Below are 24,295 nucleotides of genomic sequence, written 5' to 3'. Positions count from 1 at the left end.
TAACATAAAAATGTCAAAGGAATGTCGTGCATAAAATTTTGTTAAAAGCTGTCTAGCGGGTCTCGAGATAAGTATGTGATTTCCACTTAAAGTTGGCGTTGCCGTGCCCACCGTCCAATTTTGATAACGGCTCTTATATAGAACGAGGTTATCATCCGTCGTCTTCATTCTTTTTCACACTGTCGTTAGGAGTTCTTATAATGGTTGCGCCAGGCGAATTGGGTTATTGTAGCTTGAGTAGTTGGGGAAATATGTACGTTAAGCTTATTAGAAAATTTTTAAAACATAATAATTTTTATATATGTATGTATAACTCAATATCAATATGCATATATTATATCGATATGTAAATATATCAATAAGTTATAGGTGATACATAATTCTGTTAGGTGAACAAAACTATTATCCTCTGTAACATCATGTTGCAAGAGAATAATTAATCACTCCTGCTGAAATTTTCTTAAATACAAACAACCATTCTCGTTCGAGGTGTCGATAATTTTTGAGCTTTCTATGCAAAATGCTRTGTGGAGACCAAGAAACTAGTTATTAATTGGACCGCTTCATACCTAAATAAAGTTTTGATATGTATTTACAGAATGCCAAGATTGATGATATTTGTATATAGCTGTCAAGCGGCTTGAATCACAATTTGTGCGAGTTCTAGCGAGAAGCATGTTTTATATGAATTTGTAAAGTGTTTATACTTCGATATACATTCATACACACATACATATGTATATGCATTTGAATTTATATGTTATGTGTTTAGCTAACTCTTKTGCAACAATATAACGGTATCGTAAATTTTTTGTGCGTGCAAGCGTATCTAATGGATTCATAATAGGATTTCGCATTTTTTCGCGCACGCGCACCCATTCACACGTACAACACAGTARGCCCATCCACATGTATACAGCGTRCGAGGGCTATATAGTCAACATTCGTAAGAGTTAATGTCGTAATTTTTGAAGGCCTTAATTAACACTAAGTAAATGTGAAGAAAACGCTTTCAATGCAAGCAAGCACAATGCGAAGATGCTGTTAGATGCGAAGGATGAGCGGGTGGAAGCTGTTTTTAAGCTTGCAACGTGGTATATTAGTGTTTGCATGTGCCATTTCGATTATATGCTTGTTGTTGTTGTTCTCGCTGCGAATTATCGAAATTAACAGTTGGCTGTAACGCGCTCCACTTTTGCAGCTGACTAGTACTCGTAGTTTTAGCCAGCCATCCTGCCGTCATACCTACTTCCATTTCCCGTTAGCTGCTGCTCATTGCGCGGATATTTACAAACTTTTCGTGGCGTAGAATGCAATTTAAATAAGCATGCAGAGCAGCAACTGAAAGCAACAACTACACGAAATCAGTGAGTARGTGAATGAAAAAAGTCGCAAAATGAACTTTGTAGATATGAAAACACCAACGGAAAGTAAAGAAAATTGGGAAAAAATACAAAAATGGCAAACGAATGCGCATACAAAGTGCAAACAATAGCTAACTAAGAATAGTAAAAAATATATTTTCTTATTTTCTTACCTTTTAATAAAAGTAAASAGCAGACCTATTTATACTTTTGAAAGGGAATTCAATTACTCCAATTATATGCGCGTCAGCACTAACGCTTAGCCAAGTACAATTCGCTGACTGTGAAGCTGCACAGTGGGACAAAGTCGTGCACAGGCAAGAAAAAAGATTATATTATGTGGGGCTTGGTTGGGAGCTACAATTAAAATAAAATATAAAATTACAAAAAAAAAAAAAATATGTAAATATGTAAATATATTACTTTTATTAAATTATTATATATGTTATACTGATACAAATCAAGCCTTCGTAATATTGTATTTAAACGAGATTATTCTATGACATCTTATACTAGAATATTTTTCCCATTTCCTTATCTGCTCTAGGAACAGCGCATTTGTTAGCATCGTCGGTATCGAACCTTTATAGCATATTTAGCAACCTTATAGACTAAAAATTCTAAACAAGTTTTTTATGGAAAACTTTTTATTTGACATAATATCGTGGGGCAATTTGGTATTACTTATTGAACATAGCAATCTCTGAAAAAAAATTTGAACAAATCACTAGCATATTTTCTTTTTTTTTCTACTGATAGCGCCTCGTTTTTTGCATAGCGGGAGCGCTATGAACYGCAGCAATGGCTTAACTAAAATCAATTAATATTTCAGTCGAAAGCTCTTTAGCGAAATCAGGTGCCAGATTGGTGGCTTGATAAGCAGGTGGTTGCAAATTAAATGCAGGGTTTGTCTGGAAAGTATTAGGACTGAGTCAATTTAAGAAAGTTTATTGAACCAATCGTTACAATTCTTTAAAAAAAACTTTGAAAATAGCAGTGCCAGCGCGATTTTCAAGCATTGAAGTTGTCACGGAAGGCGTTTTTTGGAATATTCTTGAGAGCCGAGGTRAATGCTKTYGGRTTACCTTTGTCGTCTCAAAATGCTTGGCTTTAATGATAAAGTGGATGGATGACGCAGGAGCATGCGATCGATCAACGAAACTTTCAGCATTAAACGGACGATAAACAATTAAAGATGAAGGTGGTTTTAGGAAACCAAAKAGCAGATGAGATTGTGAAAAAAGCATCGAAAAATCTAAATAATGAAATGGGGTTTTCAAGAGTTTGATAACGGAGAGTGCAATTTCACGATTACGTGCAAGGCGCCAAMAGAAARCACAGATGCGTTTTTCTCACACATACTCGAAAATACTGCAGGACGATTCTTGGCCTAGTCCCAAGTCACAGTTTGCTTTCATCACATGAAAGAGTAATGAAATGAATAAAATGTAGGAAAGTATGTGTTAGAAACCCTGGAACAACTTCTCTGCTTCTGCCCGGMCTTGTCTGAAACTCGTCTTACTTATCTAGGAGCTTCGCGGTTCAAGGGAATTGGATATCAAGTCTCTACTAAAATTCACAAAAATTTGTGACATTTTGTCTGACATTAATTTCAAAGCGTTTTTAAACTGAACTTTCATCTGCCATTACAAAGTTGCTGCAGTTCTTGTAAGGCGTGCCAGTGTCAGTCAATCTAACCTTTCCTCCTTATACTCTTTGCTATATAAAAAAATAGATATAAATATGCATTGAACAGCACAATTTTTCAGGTACTCCTATTTAACTCTCTGTAAAACTGAAACTGAATATCAGACATCAGAATATAGGCAGATCAGAGTATAACATAGGATAATTTATTGCAATTTGTGTTTAGTGAAATGTATCCGTCGATGGGAATAGATAGATAGATATAATTTTATTGGGGCTTGTACGGAATCCCAGGGTTCTAAACTTGAGTCTAAAAWTACAATACCTAAACAGATGTGGAATCATTACTATTCAATTATTAATTAAAAAACACTTTTTTTTTCAGAAAAGTTTTACTCAAGCTGCCCACAGTGCTCCTTTAAAGTCTTCCATCGACTCTCGGTATTGCCAGTACTAAAATGCCAGCTGCGAGACTTCAAGCTGCATATTATGGCATTGTCGGTGGTGATGACATTACTGTTGCTCCAATAGGGCTACGTGCATTGACTTTTCTAGCGCTGATGGAATGACCCAAATGCGAAAATGCATTCGCTCATTCATCTAAATCGCGTAGCAAAAGCGAAAACAAAACATAAAATGATTTCGAAATTATTAACACTTATAGGTTGCATTGGTATACCAGTCTTACATTAAACTGAACCTCTTTCAATTACACTTTTTTCTGASTAAACTGTTAATGTAAACTACAGAGATTTTTTTAAATACAACAAACTGGGGAAAAGTGTTGAACAAAAGTATTGCATGGTATAATTTCCACTATTTTTTAAGGATTAGTGTAAAAATTATATAGGTACATATTAGATGAGACGGTTCTTATTATCGAATAATTCAGTTATGTAATTTAAGGGGAAAAAATATTTTTTTAAGAGGAATTTCGCTTAAGAAATACTTGTTTAATTATTACTTATAAGAAAAGTAAGTTTAATATACTTTAATACTCGAMTATTTATTTTGGCAAAATATGAGTTCGCTTGATCTGGTAGCCCGAACAAGATATTTGGCGCTGAGGAATATTTTTTCGGCTATCTAAACACCAAAAAGTTTTAGTATTAGTATGTGCTAATACAGGTAATGGTCGAAGTATTAGTAAAATTTTTTGCTTTTGACAAAATGACGATATTAAAAAAATTACCAATTTATTCTTTAGAGCGGCTAAACAATCATAATTCTTATTAAAAATCGTATGACTTCGATTAGTACCTGACAAATACATCTAAGAACGTCGAGAAAATTTTCAAGTCGACCGATTCAGCTATTTCGATGATATTTTCTGACCGAGTCTCAGAACCTATTTAGAGTTTTGCGAGTTAAAAAATTTTTACTGTTATGCTATCTTCGCTCCATAAAAATTTAACTGAACAATTTAGGGAATGACAAAACATATTTTTATTTATTCGACAGGAMTGAGCAAATCTTCACATAAGAGTGYTCWGTCTGGGCTATTTATTGTACAAAGGGAAGGCTTGATGTAATCTTTCAAAGGCTTTTAGTCCTCTGTGAAGTCTTCAAAAGGAAGTGTTAAAATATTCTAAATTATTCAGAGTGAATAGCAGTTATACGAGTATGCTATAGTGGTCCGATCTGAACGAATTGTTCGAATATAATACCGTTATGTAATAATCAATGTAAATTTTCATGAAGAAATCTGGTTGAAGAAGAATCATCATGCTGATCGTTAATATACATATTTGTATAATTTCCTTTTAAATATTACAAACCTCGCGGCTAACTTAACATACCTGTTTAAGGTAAATATTATTTAACAGTGCTTGAAATATTGAGAGAATGTTGGAAAAACTTAAAAAAACTATGCTTGAAAATTGTCGTTTTGGCAACGGGGTGATAGCAGAATACCTCAGCATATAATCTGGATTTTTAGTTAATGTTTTGAGTTTGAACCGTGAAAATGCTACAATCGAACTAAAGGACCCGAACCTTTTGGAGAAACGACGCCGTGTTAAGGTCGCAAAAAGATCCCTGATAGCTTTGCTGAGCACCTACATTCACCAAATTGATCTATACTGGTGATTACTTGTGGGTTTATAAAAATGACKTCAAAACTAATCTATCGAATGGCGCTCCAAATATGGGACGAAATCGAAAAAACTAAAAATTGCCGAAGGTACTGAAGTCCATCTCTGCTGAGACTTATAACAAGTGTATGGAAAATTGGATTAAGCGKTGGTGTGATTGTATTGGCTTAGTAAAATATTTTGAAAGCGATAGTAATTATTGGCATTAATATGCGACAAAATGTATTTCTTCCGCGGTCCGGATCAAATTGGATCAGATGGTACTTTGAGTGGTCTCACTAAAGTAATGAAGAGTATATATTTTAGAAAGGAGGCTCTGAGTCACCACCCGCTTGAGCTCCAGCGAGCGAATTTAGTTTCTTCATCACGTACGCGGCAGTGACAGGCWAAAAGAATGAACTTTACTCGTGCTTGTGTAGGTGTGTGTGTGTGTATGTGTATGTGTTTATGTGGGTGAACAGAAGAAAATTTGTGTTACACAAATTAAAAATCTTAAAGTAGCACAAGCTTCAACCTTCATTCCGCGCTACCCGCCGCACCCTTTAACGCTGCGCTTTGCCTGCATATGCAGCAATATATGCTCAGGAATGTTGTTGTTGCCGTTGTTGTACGAATATTGTGAATGTTTTGTCTTTTAGTTTGCTGCCTTCGTTAGCAACTTTAATACGTGTGGAAACTTAAATTGCTAAGTGGGAAAAATAAGGCAAGCAAAAATTACCAACAAAAACAACAAATACAAATTATTGAGGGCATCAAAGGAGAGATGCAACAAGCGCCGTTGCAAGTGGGGCTGCCAGTAATTGAATCACAGTGGCGCAGAAAACTCACTCAAAAAAATCTTATACATGAAATAAACAGCAACAACAACACGGGCATAACAAAAGTGTAAAGCAATAGGAGAAAAGTAGTTTGTGAGCATCCTTGTGCATGGTTTTAAGTGTTTTGCGACATCTTTTCAAGAGTTTATTGTTAAGATTGCTTTGGCTCTTGCTTATTTCCTCGGCGTTGTCAACTATAAATGATTTTTGTGCATAAATTGCTCGTTTTTATGCGGCCYTTTACAGCTTGCGCGATGATCGATGAGGCCGTGATTGAAGGCAACAAGCGACGTGTCGCATAAAAGAGGCGCTTATATAATCGTAGTAGAAGCCTTAGAAAGTGAGACAAGGTCAATAAGATACTTCAGATGTACAGAAACAAATAAAGGGCTTAGATATACATATACATACACCAATTAATTACAATAAAAATCAAGAAAAATTTTTAGCTTTGCTGCACCGAAGATGTAACACACTCACAGGTGCATAGCATAAAAGCACATAAAAAGAYCGTATCTTGATTTTGATCGGGCAGATTATATAGCAGTATTGAACAATAATCAATTACAGATAGATATTTCAAAAACTGAGGGACTARTTTGYGTATATAYTGACRGACCGACTCACAGACGGACATGGTAAAACCAACTCAGTTCGTCACGCTAATACGTCAAATTAAGTGAAATTTTGGGATTTMGAAATGCAATCCCAATGCACAATGGAAGCCGCATTCACTAACAATGGAAACACATTSGAATGCGACTTTCTCAGYAAMATTTGGAGCGTTTTAAAAAGGATAAAGTGGAGTTTGTACGTCGATTCATCACCATGGAGCCCATCACCAAGATCCTGAATCAAAACAAGAGTCTAAAGAGTGGTGTGAACCTGGWTGTTCGGCTKCGACACRAATTCGTGTCCGGAAATCGYCCAAGAAAATTATGGCATCAGTTTTTTTGGAATGCGAGTAAACCAATTAATACTGAATATTATTGCAACCTTTTGGACCAGTTGAAGGAAAAAATTCATGAATAAAGACCTGATTTGCAGAAAAAAATCCTTTCTMATCAGGACAATGCACCGTGTCACAAGAGCATTTTGACAATGRCTAAAATCGATKAATTAAAGTTTGAATTGTTGGAGCAGCAACCGTATTCACCRGATTTGGYCCCCAGCAAMTACAATTTGTTTCCAGCACAATTTATGCGCTAATGTTCAAGGAGATTATAATTAATAATAAAGTGTATTTTGAATCATTAAATTGTGTTTTTCTTATCAAWGGACAAACCTTATTGAACAACCCTTATATGCTATGTTTTTTACATATTTGTTTAAGAATATCGTGTAAAAAAGTATTATSGAAAATAAAGTGCCGCTTGACTCCAATAGCTTTGTTCACCTAACGGGTGTATCTATCATCTAAAACTGAGAAAGATACGTACRAGTTACGAGAAAGGTGGAACTGTGGGTGATTCTCTCTCTCTGTCCGTCCGTCAGTGCAAGCTGTAACTTGAGTAAAAATTTAGATAACGTAAAGAAACTTGGTATGCGTGTTCCATAGCAATAAAAATATGTATTCGAAGATGGGCACAWTCGGACCACTGCCACGCCCACAAACCGTCTTTCAATATATAAAGCCCTAAATCACAAAAGCTAAAACAACCAAATTTGCCTAACACAAATGTGTTCGAATATGGCATGATAGGGATGTATGAGATCCGGTGTGAAAATTGGACTATGGGCGTGGCACCGCCCACTTTTGGGTGAAATCACATATCGCTGGACCAAACCAACTGTTTTCGAATAAATTTAGTAGGTGGTAAGCATAGATCTAAGYCTCACTGACAGTAATAATACGTTTCGTGACATCCGCGTAGTCGGAAAGCATTATTTCACAGACGTTAACGAGACACGGTTTTTCGAAGCAATTGAGTCATTTTAGAACCTATCATGCTTTCACTTTCTTAGGCGCAAATGATGTTTCAAAATGGTTTGCACGGATCCTTTCGATATTCCAACGATGGCATTGAGATCTTCGAATGTTAAACGTCGATTTTTAAGGAACAATTCCTTTATTTTAATGACGTGTCGATCAACGGTTGCTGTTGATGGCAGCCGCGGCTTTTTGCCCTTGGAGAGATTTTTTCATTTGGAAACTAAAAAAAATCGAAAATGGCCAAACCTGTAGAAAGCGGTGGACAACAGTTCGAAAGCCTGGGTCTAATAATTGGATTTAGTGATGGCGGAGGTGTGACAAGGAATCTTATAATATTGAAAGGGGATTCTAAGCTTCTTTTCCTTGCAATTCGGCATAGATAACCGCTTTGTCCTTCTCCAGGTAGTTGATATAAATCAGGTCTTGAGAATGATCACGAACTTTTCAGCCAAKAGAACACCATCTTTGAAGCAGGTTCGAAATGATAGCTGTGTTTGGAGAATCGTACGTTCGATCGACTACGCTGAATTAATCTTATTTTTTACTATTATTTTTTATTAAATAAAAAACATAAAATTTGCCACTGGAATCTGAAACGTCAGAGGCAGGGCAACTAAGTTTTTGTAAATGTTTAGAATGCAAGCGAATTTATTTACCCTCTCGTTTACTAACCTGAGCTCAGCGTGATTCCTATCATTGATATTTTTACTCACTCAGTCGTGTTTTTGGTTCCAGTGATGAGCATGCATGAGTTTCATCCACAATTTATAGATCCTGGCGAAGGAGTATGTTCAAATTTTCTCTGCGAATTTTCACATATTTGGCGCCTAAATATAAGAAAACGTGATATCCAAACATTATTRCTAAGAAGGTGTAAGTGTACGTTACCCGTTACCACTTAGTAACAAATCGTTTTGTGCCACACAGACACATGMWATTCAGGGTTAATATAAATTTAATATAAAACACGTCGATGTGCGCGTCGCGGAAAACTTTTACTTCGTTGTTATTGTTTTTCCTTTGTAGTAGTTTGCTTTACTACCCCTGTAGCTCATATGAAAATGTAACAATCAACGCGCTAGCATGCAAACAAGTTGCTTAGTCCTATAAAAAGTCACTTTTACTTTGGTAAGGATAACARCAACGAAGTGTGTGTGGAAATATCACGCGACCAGCCGAGTTTCACTTTCATTGCGCGTCGCCGTTYAACCGCCTACGTCACTTTACCTTTAATACCCTTTGCTAATCGCATTGTRTTTGATTTAAGCAACTGTTTGCCCACCTACGCATACATACATAAACACACACACAAAAGTCAGCTTTTTGCTAAAGGGTTTGAGCGTGGATGAGCTTTAAAAGAAGTGGGCGACGAGATCAACAACCCACYCATGACCCAGACGCGGCGCGCGGCAGATGTCACCGATATGTCCTGCKTTGAGCGAGGCAGTTGACGCAGTTCGCAATGACGGATGATACCTTGGTTACTCGCCGATGACATCRACTAACCATGCAATTTACGGACTAAATGCTTACCTTGAAGGTGGGAAMATGTAAYGCTWTAGCTTTTTTATATTAGAAGATAGCATTTTTATTTAAGAATGGTTTTTATACTCATACGTTGGCCTTGTTATAGTAGTTATAGTTTACTTAAAGGTTCTTAATCGTTAGAAAATGAACCGAAATACCGTTTTAGAAAAAGCCTGTCCGTCCATTTAATATAGTAATTAATCTGTTTCCTTTATTAAACTTAATTATCTACTTGGAATGGGAGTAAACAGAATGGTCGACAACATAATATTTTATTTAAAAATCAGACGTTGTTGCGGTTGCGCCAAATCCATAATAKCCTTTACAGCCGACAAACGGTTAGCATCCTACGGATAACGTTTTGCTACTTTTTCAAGCCACGTTGTTTGATATAAGTAAATAACCTTCAAGTCATATTAAGGTTACTTAATAAAGAAAAATCATATTTTATAAAGTTCTTCAACTTGATTTGGATGGGTCAGTTTGTATGGCAGCTATATKCTATAGTCTTCCGGTCTGAACAATTTTTGTGGATATTATAGTGTGGCAGCTGTGTGCTTTAATGATACGAAATTGACAATTCCAACAAATGAGCTGCTTCTTGGAGAGAAAGGAGCATTGGAATGTGACAAAGTTTAAAAGACCAAAGCGCATTTGCAATACCTGGTAGGAGCTATAATGCGAAGAATAGATATGAAGCTATTCCCAATCACCAAAAATTAGTTACAGCAAATTTAAAAGGAACTCTGATTTAGTTTAGGTCTTTAAACACGTCTTTATAAATCCATGGGGAGCGTATTAAAATCTCTTCCAAGGATACCTTCTAAATTCTACCTTTGATTTTAAGGTGAAACAGATTCTTATGAACTCCATCGCTTGGTTCTTTGGAAGAGATGCGCATTGAGTTACCAGGTGTACTGTTATGAAGTGAGATTCAGACGTGTAGATAGGGTTATTTGAAAAGCAGTTTGGCATCGAATTGGCGAATATTAGGAATTATTAGGAATCTTAAACGGAGAAAATCTTGAGTGAATCCGGTTYAACCATCAACATCGACTGCAAAAGCGGATCGATTCGGTAGAAAGGCAATGCTTTGCGTTTAGTGTTATCAGGAGGGTGTAGTATATCATGAGCTTCTAAAACCTGGTGAATTTGTTGTTACTATAAAATCGGTGCAGGATGCAATCAGAGTACTTGGCTGGAAGCTGATATTCCTTCCGCTGTATTCACCAGACTTGACCTTTCCAACTAAAATAAATGCGACACCCATTCCTTTAGTAAAAATTTATTATCTTCTAATAATTATATAATAAGGGTCTTCTTCTTAATACTCTATCTGTCACATCGGACAGTGTTTTTTTTTTTTTTTAAATATTGTTGGAAGTTCGAAATACTAAGTAAAGTCAAGTTGTAATCCACTTACTTTTCTTATGTAGAGAAAGGCTACTTGTACCCCCAGCTTGAAGCGTATTAAAATCTTCTAGAACTCTAAAATAACTCTTGTCTAACTCCTGTCATATTAGCTGTAGTGTTTTCATGTAGACATTCCGCGTAATAGCTCCTTACTCCAACACCAATCACCGAAGGCCAGAGTATGTTTTTCTGATCCGATATTGAATTTATTCACTGGTTTATATCGTATATAATTTATTTAACACTCCCATATTCAAGGTCTCATTCATTCGAAGAGAGTTACTGCCTGGTGTGRTTAGCAGCCAAAGGCATTGCTTTAAGATGATATTTGCCTTTAGGTGTCCGAAATGAAGAATAGAACTATCTTCACAACCTTGGTCACTTTATTTGATTCTGTCTGCCTTACTTTTAGGGGGGATATGTTAGTGAATTTCTGAAAAAAAAAAAAAAAAAGTGTTCTTATGAGACGTAGTCTCGTTGACGATATGCTAGTGCAAAATACAATAAAATATGTGAACTAATAACAGTTAGATTGGGTTAGGTTTTACTGGCTGGTTGAAACGGCCCAGATGACCCAGATGTCCTTTCTAATGTCAGATGGAGGTGTAATTTAATACGAGAGTGTATTATAGTTTATGTTATGCAGGACGTCAATGCAGAACATTACAAAGTTTAATRGAGACTTGATCTCTACTTCATCCAGTCCCTTGCACAGCGCAGTAGGGAAGTAAAGTTTCACTTACTATAACGATTCTATAACTTATTTCAAGCATGACATTGCTTTTGATGTGAATGCTCCGATTTATTGACTGACAATAGTGGTGACWTATGTTTCTTTTACTAGATTTAGTTTATGCCTTGCGCCGTCCTGTTTTGTTTTTGTGTTTGTTTATCATATATTTCGTATAACTGATTCACTCAATTCTTTTTGAAAGAACTCTTCAACATGTTCCGAGTATAAGCTATAAATTCTGATAGTTCTTTAACTTACCCTTTCTTTTACTTAATTATTTATTTTCGTATTTCTACGTCAAAACCAGTCGTTATTGTCACATACATTGATTGCTCTTTATATGTACCTTTTTGTATATCTTTTATCAGTCAATTTCTGCTGTGGTCTCGATTTCTGCTCTTTGCTCTTGCCATTTTCAATATCGCTTCTTTTTTACGTTGTATTTTGTGCTATTTTTACCAGCCGGCAACGCTTCCTAGAACCTGTTATTTGAACACGCGAGTGTAGCTATTGCGCGTCTGACGTAAGAGCGTTTAAAATAGAATTCTCTGTGGTTATGCGCCTACATTCATACATAATACCCATCATTGCGACAGCGCCGAGCAGTCTAATAAAAATGTGTTGCCTTGTTTAAGCTTTAATGGAAGCTTTTTGATGGCAGCGCAGATCCGCCTAAAGAAAACAAATTTGCTGGAGTATTTTATGGGCTTAGCTAATGAGTTCGATATACATATGTATGTACGTGTGTATATGCTTGTATATATGTACTAATATGTGTTGTATGTAATTAGGTATGCATATGTGCATTACAAAATTGATGAAAACGCAAAGTGCGAAATAATTGATTGACATTCATGGCTAATTTGACGAAATCACAGTCAAATTTTATTCCTTTGAAATGAACGATATATGTAATTTSATTAATTCAAGTTAAAAAGTTTTTAAAACACTCGGTTAAACAAATAACTTTCGACGTAGTAATGAATCACTCAAAAAGAAATGAATCGTGATAAATGTATATGGTTATATATCCGTATTTTTCTTTACTGGTGTAGACACCCCTTACGCGGTAATAGCCGAGTTAACAACAGTGCGCCAATCGTTCTTCCTTTTTGCTGTATCACGCTAATTGGAGATTCCAAGCTCCTTCTTCACCCGGTCTTTACAACGGAGGGGAGACGTCCCTTTTCCTCTGCTTTCYCCGGCGGGAGGGTTCCCTTCCATCCGGGCAATATGACCTAACCGGCTGCGCTAGCTTCCGTCTTTTGATTTGCGGAACGTGGCTTCGTATATGTCATACATTTAGTTGTCCCATCGAATGCGATATTCACCGTGGCCAACGCCCAAAGGACCATAAATCCATCCTTATATATAATAAATATATCAATAATACGGATGATGAGAATAATTGAATTACGGATATATGTCTGCCCGTACAATATATAGATTTTGATAATTGGGCGTGGCCCCGCCCTCTAATAGGTTTAATGTACACATCTACTAAACCACTAAAGCTACAATAACCGAAGAAATCGGATGAAAAAATATTACTAAAGAAAGGGTTTGAGAGAGTTTTATGSGAGCTGGTGTGAATAGTGGACGATTGGCGTGGCACCGTCCACTTTTCAGTGAAATCTTATATCTCGGGACCCGATCAACCGATTTCGTAAAATTTACTACSTGACATTTTTCTTTCGTTCTTATGTCACTGTGTAAAAATGTTCGAAATCCGACAACAACTACACCTACTTCCCGTATACCACAATTTTAATTTCCACCCCAGTCAGTTCAGTTTCCAGTCTACAAATCAAGAAGCAATTAATATAACGGGATTAAATTTTGCCGAAATAATGTAATTAGTGTGTGCCACCTTRTGATCAAAAATTGTTTAAATCCAATAAAAAGTGTTCAACCGCTAGGTACCSAATATTTSACCTCGGTACCTATAGTTGACTTTTGGTCGAAAATATCGGTCAATGTGTGAGATATGTAATTGAAATTCATGGATAGTACTTCCCTGRCAATGGTTTGTCTGTAGGTCAAAATGGTTTGAATCAGGTCAATACTTACCTGACTAGTCTCTATCTCACSATAGGTCACATAACAAATTTGAAATACGAATTTCCGCACAGTGTTAATAGTTTTAGGAACATCAACTGATTTTGGATTACTTTCCCGAAACCTGGCAGACATTATCATTATACAGACAATAGTGGGACCAGCAAACATTCAATGAGCATTTCACGGTAAAACAAATTTGTTCACGTTGAATCCCACACACTGTGTTAATCRCTTAATAAACAGCTCGTGTCGATTGGYCGAGAGAAATCTTATAGAAATGCGATAGTGGTGCTTCGGAGCACGATTATAAAGTCGTGAGATGTGATGAATCGCGGATTTACACTTGTGAGCCAGAAAGTAACCAGTAGTAGCAGTAGTTCCAGATGTAATGAGGSGATTGCAACAAAAGTTCTTCGCGCACGAAACATTCTCAAAGAAATGGTTGCCTGTTTTCTTGGAAAAACTCTACTTTACCGCAACCATAACACCACAACAACGCAGAAGAGTAAATAATTTTTACCAATTATATTTCAAGAAATCGAATGACTTTTCACCATGGGAATGCGAGCTCTCTGTTGTCGATTAAAACAACTACSTCAATCTGAGTTGCAAAAGCGCTTTGACAATTTTTTCAAATGCACTCAAAAGTGTATTAATCTTAATGCAATATTTGAAAATTAATCCAACGAGTTTGAATACTTAAAATTTGGCTTTTCCCCTAAGCCCAATATGTACTTAAAAGACCATCCTCGTATAMGTGATAAATTAGCTTATTTCCGTTGAGTATTAAAAATCAACCAAATTTCGACAAATCTGGACTGTTGCCATCCGTAGAAAATGTGGGATGTTTTTTATAACATAAGACTAAATATTATTGAAATAGGAAACACATTTTTWATTTTTTCATAGTACCTTTTGTGCCAAGGTATTTTGAGCATAATTGGACTAGTAGAGGCTTCAATGTCTTCTGTTATTATATTTTCTGTTAGGTGGTAAAACAAAAAAGAATTGAAAATATGCCTTCTGTATTAACAATGATGGTCGAAGTAATATGTTTGAAAAAAGAAAAACTACTAAGAGAGGTTAGAGTATGTTAAAAAACCTGAAAAACTGGATATGTGTATTGAATTTCTAGCAACGATAAAATATTATTTTTTTAAATTATTTCAAATTTCCTGTTTGAAGTTATTTCATGGTTAATAAATTTATGATATACTTAAAATTCTTTACAAAAAATTCAAAATATTTTTTGATTATTTCCAGAGTGCGAAACTGGGCGCTTAAATTTGGTGTGGATCTTTGGGAGTTCGGCCGACAGTTTACCAAAATGAATGAAATCAAAAATGTAAGTAAAACAATTAAAAATATATATCGCTATTTCTCAAATCAAAACTGGTTAAACTTGGACAAACAAACAGTATTTTAAACCTCTGTATTAAAATAATATGTGTAATGTTTATTTAGAACTTTTGTAGCCTTTTCATATCTGATGTTGCCTATAGGTAACATTGAACATATATGCTTCTAAGTGCCGTTATATAAATTTTTTTGACGCGCGGTTTTTTCCATTATGTAGTCTGGTGTATTGTGTAAGCTTACAGTGAATTATTCTAATGTACGAGTAAGCTATCCAAGGATTCATTCAGCTCCGCCAATTTCAATTCGAGCATGAGAGGGTTAACACAACATTGGAAGCAGCAAAATTCTGCTCTCCTGCTGCATTTTCCATTGCGATTTGAGCAYCTCAATCAATTATAACGGTGATAACGACACAAAGTCTTACCTTGAACTTGACAGTAGTCTGATATTATTATGTTTYATCAATAAAATCAAGCTTTAATAGATTTTTTGTTAGCGAAGTTTTGCATCGCCGAGTAAATAAGTCTCTGATCTATTATTTTTACTACGAAATGCAGTATCAACAAGTAGGGAAGGATTAAGTTCGGGTGCAACCGATGCAACCGACTGTTGCCACTTGTAAAGTCAGGGAAATACCTTAAAGTGCAAATCTTCAACCAGAGGATAGGAATCCAAGCAATTATACATTACAGTTGAATTTTGACATCGCGAATCMCCATAATCCACAAAAAACTTCGTGTTAGAGAGACTTTGAGTTATGGAAGGAAATTTGTATGAAATCTGACTTCTACTGYCAATTCAAGTTATGGAGAATCTCGAGTTATAGTTATGGAAGTTCAAAGCATATCTCATATATCATACATAAGAATATTGTGAAAGTATAGATGGAATTAAAGATGTTGGGTGCACTCTAGTATACATTTTCAAAATTCCATAATAACTCATACTTTACTGAATTCCTATGAGCTCTGACATACCTCGGTACTTTTGTACAGCCGTGAGCATATATTAGTTGTATATTTTTGCCCTAAATATGTACCTTTGTAAGGAACTGTTGTCCAAAAATTTTTTCTGTTTTTTTTTTTTTAATGTTAACGATTCTTCAATGCTGCAGGCACTGAATTGTTTCACATGCCTACATTTATATAATATATCCACATACCTTTAAAGTAATTCACGTTGTTGTTTTTCAAAGGAGTAGTCACATGTTACCAACAAAAAACAAAATCGCAGCGTGGTGTTACTAACCGCATACATATGTAAGAAGACTTCTTCCAGCGCAACGAAATCAGTTAAAAATCAACCCCAAAAAACGAAAACAGGAAGTCAAAATGCTATAACAAGGAGATTGTGTCGCTCAACCACGCACCGCACAATAAAAATCAACGTCACTCCTGAGAATATTCGGCTTTATTAAACATTCGCATGTACTTACATATATGTATGTATATGTAGAGTTTTGCTTATGTATGCGCACATGTATGTGTCTGATACTGTCTGTGGCAATTTAATTTTTAATTAGCACACAAGTATTTACATACGAACGCACCCTAATGATTGCCTGCATTAATGAGAACCCAGCGAGCAAAAACTGACACTCAAATCAGTGAAATTCTGTTTTGAGAATGCTAAAAACCTTATTGAATGGTTATAAAAAGCTAATTTTTTGTTGACATGGAGAGTTTTCAGACTATTTTCAGCAAATTCGGGATCTTAAGTGAAAAGTAGGTTACCTTTTTTAGGAATTGGTATTAAAATGTCACATGAAACCTAAAGGAGTATGAAAAGAAGTTTTTACCTCTTTTAGATTGTTCTGGAATATTATTTTTCTCCTAAAAAATTTTAGTTGTCGATTTTTTTCGAACGAGGGCTTTAAGTCATAACTGACTTCAACCAGATCCTAGTAAATGTTTTCCAAAATAATTCCAAGTTGCAGCCACTATGTTTTGGGTGTTATTCCGAGTTTTTTCGCAAACGACTGACTGAAGAATAGGCTGTAGAAGGCTAGGCTTCGCCATTCAAGCTCAGGCTAAAAAGTTATATCACAATTTCTTCAGGTATTTCACATGTTGGGGCATGTTTTGGATGGCTTCTTTCGAGTTGGTAATTAGAATTATAATTAACTTAACTTAATGCTAACCTATTTCGTTCCGAGTATCAGAAGCGGAACAATAAAAGTGGCAACCGAATTTTGACATTTACTGCGCTGTGGGTTATCAACTCTGTTATCGCGTATGCGTTCGCTTGTGGCATTCACCGTGGCATGGATAATGACTAATGTTTCGGGTKGATATGAAATGGCTGAGGGCCTTTATGACATTGAGAGCGGCAGATAAGTTCTAAAGCGTTGAGYAGAGTGTTATTTTATTTAAGTGTAGCATACTTGTGGGAGAAGTGAGGTTATCTGCTTTTAATTTCATGTAATTTACAGTCTGCATACACCCTTATACATACCGCCATTGTAATAAAAGCCGACGTATATGTATGTTTCTCGTGTATGTTGCGTAAAATACAATTTTTATTGAAAAATGTTGGGTGAGTTTAAAATATGCATAGATATGTAAGGGATGAAAGAGTTGKAAACATATTCACTTATATTTTCTGGTTTTAATAAATATTATTTTGRTAAGAGATTTTCACATTTGAGTTAAAAGGTTTCAAACGAAACAATTGTTTTGTAAAACGAAAAATATTCCAAATATTTTTTTTTGTTATTTCGAAATCCAAAAGTATGCATGTAAATACGGCTTATAATCGGAGCTACATTTATTGTTATTAAAAGAAATAATGTTTCGCTTGGTGGTAAGGCTGAAGTCCTTTTGACCTCATTTCATCTATTAGAAACTTTATAATTTTTAAACTTTTACAAAATGTTGAAAGGGAGTATCTAACGGTTGTTTGTAACAAATAAATAGGTACACTGGCCACGCAAACTTTACCACTTAAAATGTTCAAGTATTTTGCCTATTTGCCAACACTTTATAGCGGTATAGAAAKTTTTTATTTCGAAATAAGTTAATGACATGTTATTAATCAAAATATTAAAAATTAAAAACAAAACACACTCAGCTATAAATTAATTGAAAGCTTTACAAAACAAGAAAAAACGTTAACTTCGGTTGCACCGAAGCTAAATACCCTTCASAGGTGCATTTCTGTTAATAACTTTGTATTCAGTTTGTATGAAAACTATATATTATAGTGGTYCGACATCGGCAGTTCCGACAAATGAGCAGCTTCTTGAAGAGAAAATGACGTTTGCAAAATTTCAAAAGGATATCTTAAAAACTGAGGAACTAGTTCGTATATATACAGGCGGACAGACAGACATGGCTAAATCGACTCAGCTCRACATACTGATCATTTATATATATACTTAATAGGGTCTCCGACGCTTCCTTCTTTGTATTGCAAACTTCGTGATAAACTTAAAATACCCTGTTTAAAAACAATAAAATCGACCACTTTTGTATAAGCACAGAAAAGCTAATTTGAGGTTTACTCACTAAACGTGATAAATCAAAAATTATAATTGTTATTGTGGGCAAGATCAGTTATGTAGACAAGATTAATTATATTTAAGAAATGAATAATGTGGTTTATTAAACAAAACTGTTGATTTTAAGAATACAAAGGATGTTAAATTTAATTCAGCTCTATGTTGCCGCACGTCATACACTTCTTACTCGTTTTGCTGATACTACTCTTCTTCTTCTTCTGCCTTTTCTCTGCTGCCATATCGTTTCATTCCCACATTATTATATAATATAATTTAGTTTACTTATGCTTACTAAAAACATAAAAAAAATAAAACTGAAGAAAATCTCGAACGAAAGTAAAAGTCCAAAAAAAAAAAAATTTAAGAAAGTATAGTGGTAAGGTTTGTGTGACCACGAGTGTAAATGTTTATCTCCCACATAGAATATGACTCACGGTTGCAACTAGTTTTTAAATCTCCTTTGCTCTTTTTTTATTGCAAAAGCAACAAGAAACTAATTGAGTTTAATTGAGAGTATGTGGATACCTCATTAATGTAGTATAACCGAAAATTTCGAAGTTGTTAAGTCTCGTTTTACAAATTTTATACTATTTTCCAATGAAAAGGTCTCGTATCACATATTATTCCGACAATGAAAAAACTAACATCTGTTTATTGCTATCTCAAAAATGCAGACTTGAAAAAAACTGTGGTTGTTTATAGAAAACAAATCACTCGAAACTTAGAGATTATTAAAAAAATGTATTTCGTGGAAAAAAAAAGAGTTTCCTTGGATTCCTCTTAAAAATTAGGATCGCCAATGTAACTCATTAATTCAAAGTTAGAACAAATTTTAATTCTATTTAAATCAATAGCTACTATTATAAAATTGTTGATAGCTTCCGAAATAAGGCTTTTTCAAAACGAGTTATATGATTAATTTAAACAAGAACAGACGAATAGTTACGAAAAGTCAAATGTTTTTTTTTTATTTTTTTTTTTTATATATAATGGAAAGTACAAATCGATGTAATTAASTTCTGTCTGAATATAATATCATTCAAATGGCATCCACGACTTTCTTTGCAGGATCGAATGGGATGAACTCAATTTTCGAAAATTTTTGCCCCTAAATCAAGTCGTATATYATGAATAGCACGCCCAATATTAACTTCTAYAGCTTGAAGGGATCCTAGTTTATTGCTAAAGACCAATGASCAATAACATCACTACAGCTAGTCTAATGGTGTTAACTCAAAACTTCTTGGATGCCATTAAAAGTCAAAATTTCTTGAAATAATCGAATCTCCCWACTTTTCTCGCAATAATTCGATTGTTGCACGTGCCCCGTRGCACATAGCTTGTTGAAACCAAATATTGTCAAGATCGGCTTCCGCAAATTGTGACCTTAAAAGGGTGGTTATCATCGATCTAYACCGCTCTCCATTGACAGTAACGATGTTATCAGTTATTTTTTTCGAAAGATGTATGCGCCGATGATTTCACCAGATCAAAAGCCACACCAACAAGTTAATTTAATGGTTGTTCATAAACAATTTGTAGATTATCTGCGCACTAGAAACGACAGTTTTCTTTATTTACCACAACACTCAGATGAAAGTGAGCCTCATCCGAATAGATGATTTTCTTAAAAAAATTGTTCCGTTTTCAAATCGTTCTAAAGCAAAATTAGCCATTTTACGATTTTCTTGAGTGAGAACAATTTTATACAGATGTAATCATCGAGAACGTCTTGGAATCGACAAATTGTTGTCTTCAGCTATACTTGCCTGAAGGGCAGCAATATTTTAATTACTTCGATAGACTATTTGCCTTATTGGCACTTGGACATTATAGAATATAAAGAAAATGTACGCTCGAAATTTTCAACAATTCGACGAAGAGCGAGCACAGGTGGATAATTATTACGATCATAAAATGACAAACGACTACGAGAAGTTGCAATTGCAAAAACGATTATTTTGATAATAAAATTGAGTAATTGTATATCGTTCCACGATGAAATCGTAAACATTACTGAATACAATAAAAAAAAAAATCAAAAAAATAACAAATCATGTCATATTAAAAAATGGTCGAAACTGCACTTAGAAATTATGTCATCCCTATTGGAAAAGCAATTTCGACGCTTAGCCTTACAGTAGATGACTGCCTTGTAGAATTTAGTATTGGTTTGTTGAGAAAGGACTTTACTTCTCAATTGCCTACCCAGTTCGAAATAGCACCTATTGGCAAGACTAGTTCTGCATTGGATTTCAAGACTGATATTGTTGTTGATGTTGATACTGGTTCCAAGATAGACGAAATTATCTACGATCGAAGTTGTAACTGTCAAGAAGTGACGAAAGGTTCAAGAAGATAGACGAATTTGAATCTCATATTGTGTATTAGTGAAAATCATGTTCCGGCTATATTTTGAAGAACTTATTGAGCTTTTTGTAGTTTGTGGCTTGATATTATGTGGCAAAGGGAGAGTTATAAGCCGCTTTCGACGGACCTTAGAAGAAAAAGGTTGGACTGAACTATACAATCGACGATACGAGTATTATTATAAAATTACTACTACTTTGGACTACTTTGACATACAGTTTTACAGTTGACTACTTCTGGCATACAAGGGTTAAAAGTGATTGTTAAATAAAATAAGTACATATGATTAAAAAATAGCAATCTGAAACGCTACAAATTCAAATTCGCATGCTGTAATTTAAAAAATTTCATCAAAGTTATAATATAGCTCAATTTATTTCGTGCAATACACAGATTGTGCAAAGTATCGATAATAATATTGATTGTTGATTGATTTGCTGCAGATGCAACCCTCAGAATGAGCGTTATTGAAATTTCCAACTACTTTATACTTAACAATATAACATAGAAGTAGTCTATTATTCTACTCGCACAAAGAAAAGACAATCTGATGCCTCTACATAACKCCAACCATTGAACAACCATTAGATTGTGACATGAGAAATTATCGATTCGMAGTATATTCCCCATTTTTAATTAAAAACTCTGCTTAAATAAGGTTGCAGTTCACAAATTAATCTTTTTAACTTACCACACGTCTTAAGGGATAAATGTTCCTGACTAGACTAAACCAGTTATTGGAATTTGCGACGCCAAMCGGCGCACACATCAAATCTGTGTACTGTAACATAATGAATTTGGCGAAACTTTTGAACTTTTTCATGGCGTTTGACTTAAACGATTATCATGGCAAAATGTTTAACACTAATAAAACAACAATAACAACACCAACAACATTTATAACATGCACAGATTTGCAAAACAATATCAGCTATGAGGAAGAAAAGCAACAACCAATGTCATTGGTGGCATTGAATGAGCGCTGAAACCAGAGCAGCCGAAGCGACGGAGGCGGCAGAGGCAGCGGCGGCGGCAGCGCCAAAAATATTCCCAACAGCCATTGTTGCCGAGAAGTTGCTAGACAAACGAGAGTTTGAGCGCATATTTGACGTTTGCATGTGGGTGTGTATATGTGTGTGGTGAAATGAGCRTACGCGCTGTTAGGAGTCACCATAAATCAACGCCGCATCAAAGCTGGAATGGCGGGTGGATTTAGCAAATAACAATGCTGAAAGGGAAGTGGGAGGGRAAGMAGCAGCAGCAGCAGCATGACTGCCGTGCAATGAAAACAAGCATACAAATCTGAGCAAATGTGCGCCAAGCCGCACATACAGCCATACGTAGTACATATGTRACTGCTACTGCGTTGCCACATAATCCAATTCCACCCAAAACGGCCGCCGGAACGTCTGATCACTGGGATTTGACTGGCTGGCTAGCGACTGGCTCACTGCTGGCGGTTCAATTGGTTTACTTGGTTAACTCATTGAATGCCTGGTGGCTGCCAAGCGGTGGCTGTTCGACGGCGACATCACTCTCTCATTCGTTGGTGGTGGCGGTGGCGTTTCCCCGCAGCAAAGTTCTGTCTGATTATGCAAATATTTACGTCTGGCAGTGTCGTTTTACTAGCGGCACACACCAAAGTTAGCGCCAGTTTAAAATGCAGCCGCACATGCCAGCATATTTGTATGTATGTATGTAGTGGTATAAGTGCATTTCGAACTACCGRGTAATGGCGTAAGCTTCATTGTCATTTGGGGAGCAGCCCCTGCTGTCGCTTCCAATGGCATTGTCGGTTGAACATTCCTCAAATCTGCCAGCGCAGCCARGCGTTCATGTGTATGTGTGTAGTTTTAGCTGTGTATAGTTGCTCTCGACACGCACCAACATAAATTATTTTATTATTTAAATTTTGGTGGCGAATTCTGATTAGTRTAGCTATAACGTTGTCGCTTGCTTTCAATTAAAAGTCTCATCCACTCTTACCACGAAATGGACATTCGATGGCGGCCACAATGCCAACAATGTGTACAGTGAACAACATTCCCAGTAGGGAATTGCTTTATTCGGAACTGTTGCCGTTCTAATATAAACATGATTAGTTTATTTGCRGTACTTTTAAATTTATTGCACACATTTTCTGAATTAAATTTTTAAAAGTGGTGACAATGCTTGCAAAAAATATTTCCGTTTTGCCAGTTTAGCGGAATATTCGTACCGAAATAGTTGAACTTATTTTACCGATTCGTTCATAAAACATATTGTTGATTTTAATGTTCCATAGTCGTCTTTGTTTGATACACACACCTTCTGAATWTGTATACTCTTGGAGCATGTTTCTGCAGAGTACTATAGTTTTGTTCAGCTAACGGTYGTATGYATGTATCACCTAAAACTAATACAGATAGATAAAGGGTTATGAATATGTAAATGATTAGGATGACGAGAGGAGTTGAATATGTGGACACAGTGTTTATAGTTGACTTTTWAGCGAAAATGTCGATCATTGTGTGAGATATAAAATTGAAATTCAGAGAGAATCCTTTTTGGGATGATAKTATGTCTGTGTGTCAAATGGTTGGAACTCGGTCAATACTTCCCTACCCTACTACCCATATTACCTAATACAAAGATTTTCGAAATTCCGGGTGACTTTCTCACACATATATCGTCAATATGTGAGTTGTCTTAATAAAATTGARAGGGTGTTTTTTATAACGGTGCAAGTTTGTGAATATACGGTGTTACGTACCATATATATCTAAGATCAGAATGGTGTGCCGATTTGATATTGTCTATCTGTTCTCCACTTATAGGCCCTTACATACAAGCTGACAACTTGATTCAAAATTTTGTTTGGTTGATGAAATTTTAGCAGAAGATTGGTGGTGGAGTTCGACTACATAGAATCACAGCTACGAATATAAGAAACAACGAAAAATTATGAAGTGCTATGAAAATCACTACTTGGAACGGCATCTATGAAACTATTTAAGCTATATTAAACAACCTCGCAAAAAAAAAGTCCTCATAATAAGTTTAGTCCCCATATAAAGATTATATCGAAAACTACTTAAGGTGTGACAGTTAACTAAAGAATTCACGACAAGGATAGTAAGTATTTAAAATTTAGACACTGTAGACATTGAATAATGACCGTAGTACTCCTCCACTTTATAAAAAAATAAAAAAGACAAGTAAGGAAGGGCTAAGTTCGGGTGTTTGGTTGACATAGCTATAGTGGTTTTCGAGATATGTACAAAAAGGTTCCCTTCCCTAATGCCAAATTTCATTTTAATATCTTTATTTATGGCTTAGTTATGACACTTTATAGGTTTTCGGTTTTCGCCATTTTGTGGGCGTGGCAGTGGACCGATTTTTCCCGTCTTCGAATTTAACCTTCTTATGGAGCCAAGAAATACGTGCACTAAGTTTCATCATGATATCTCAATTTTTACTCAAGTTACAGCTTGCACGG

At 35.4% G+C, this 24,295-nt stretch overlaps 1 protein-coding gene across 1 annotated transcript in view; it reads left to right on the top strand.

Annotated features, from left to right (window-relative positions):
* LOC108970512 (voltage-dependent calcium channel subunit alpha-2/delta-3-like) overlaps nt 1-24,295 on the top strand; it is a gene marked incomplete at its 3' end in the record, with an annotated part of 91,888 nt that overhangs the window by 9,970 nt on the left and 57,623 nt on the right. The window contains exon 2 of the mRNA XM_018935954.1: nt 14,853-14,934. Within this exon, the coding sequence (XP_018791499.1) occupies nt 14,853-14,934 (82 nt within the window). The remainder of the gene's footprint in view (nt 1-14,852; nt 14,935-24,295) is intronic.

The sequence above is a fragment of the Bactrocera latifrons genome, unplaced genomic scaffold, assembly GCF_001853355.1.
Source record: "Bactrocera latifrons isolate USDA-ARS-PBARC rearing strain unplaced genomic scaffold, ASM185335v1 scaffold_30, whole genome shotgun sequence".
Classification (NCBI taxonomy): Eukaryota; Metazoa; Arthropoda; class Insecta; order Diptera; family Tephritidae; genus Bactrocera; species Bactrocera latifrons.
The sequence above is the reverse complement of the archived record's forward strand: the minus strand, read 5'-3'. Positions and strand labels throughout refer to the sequence as shown.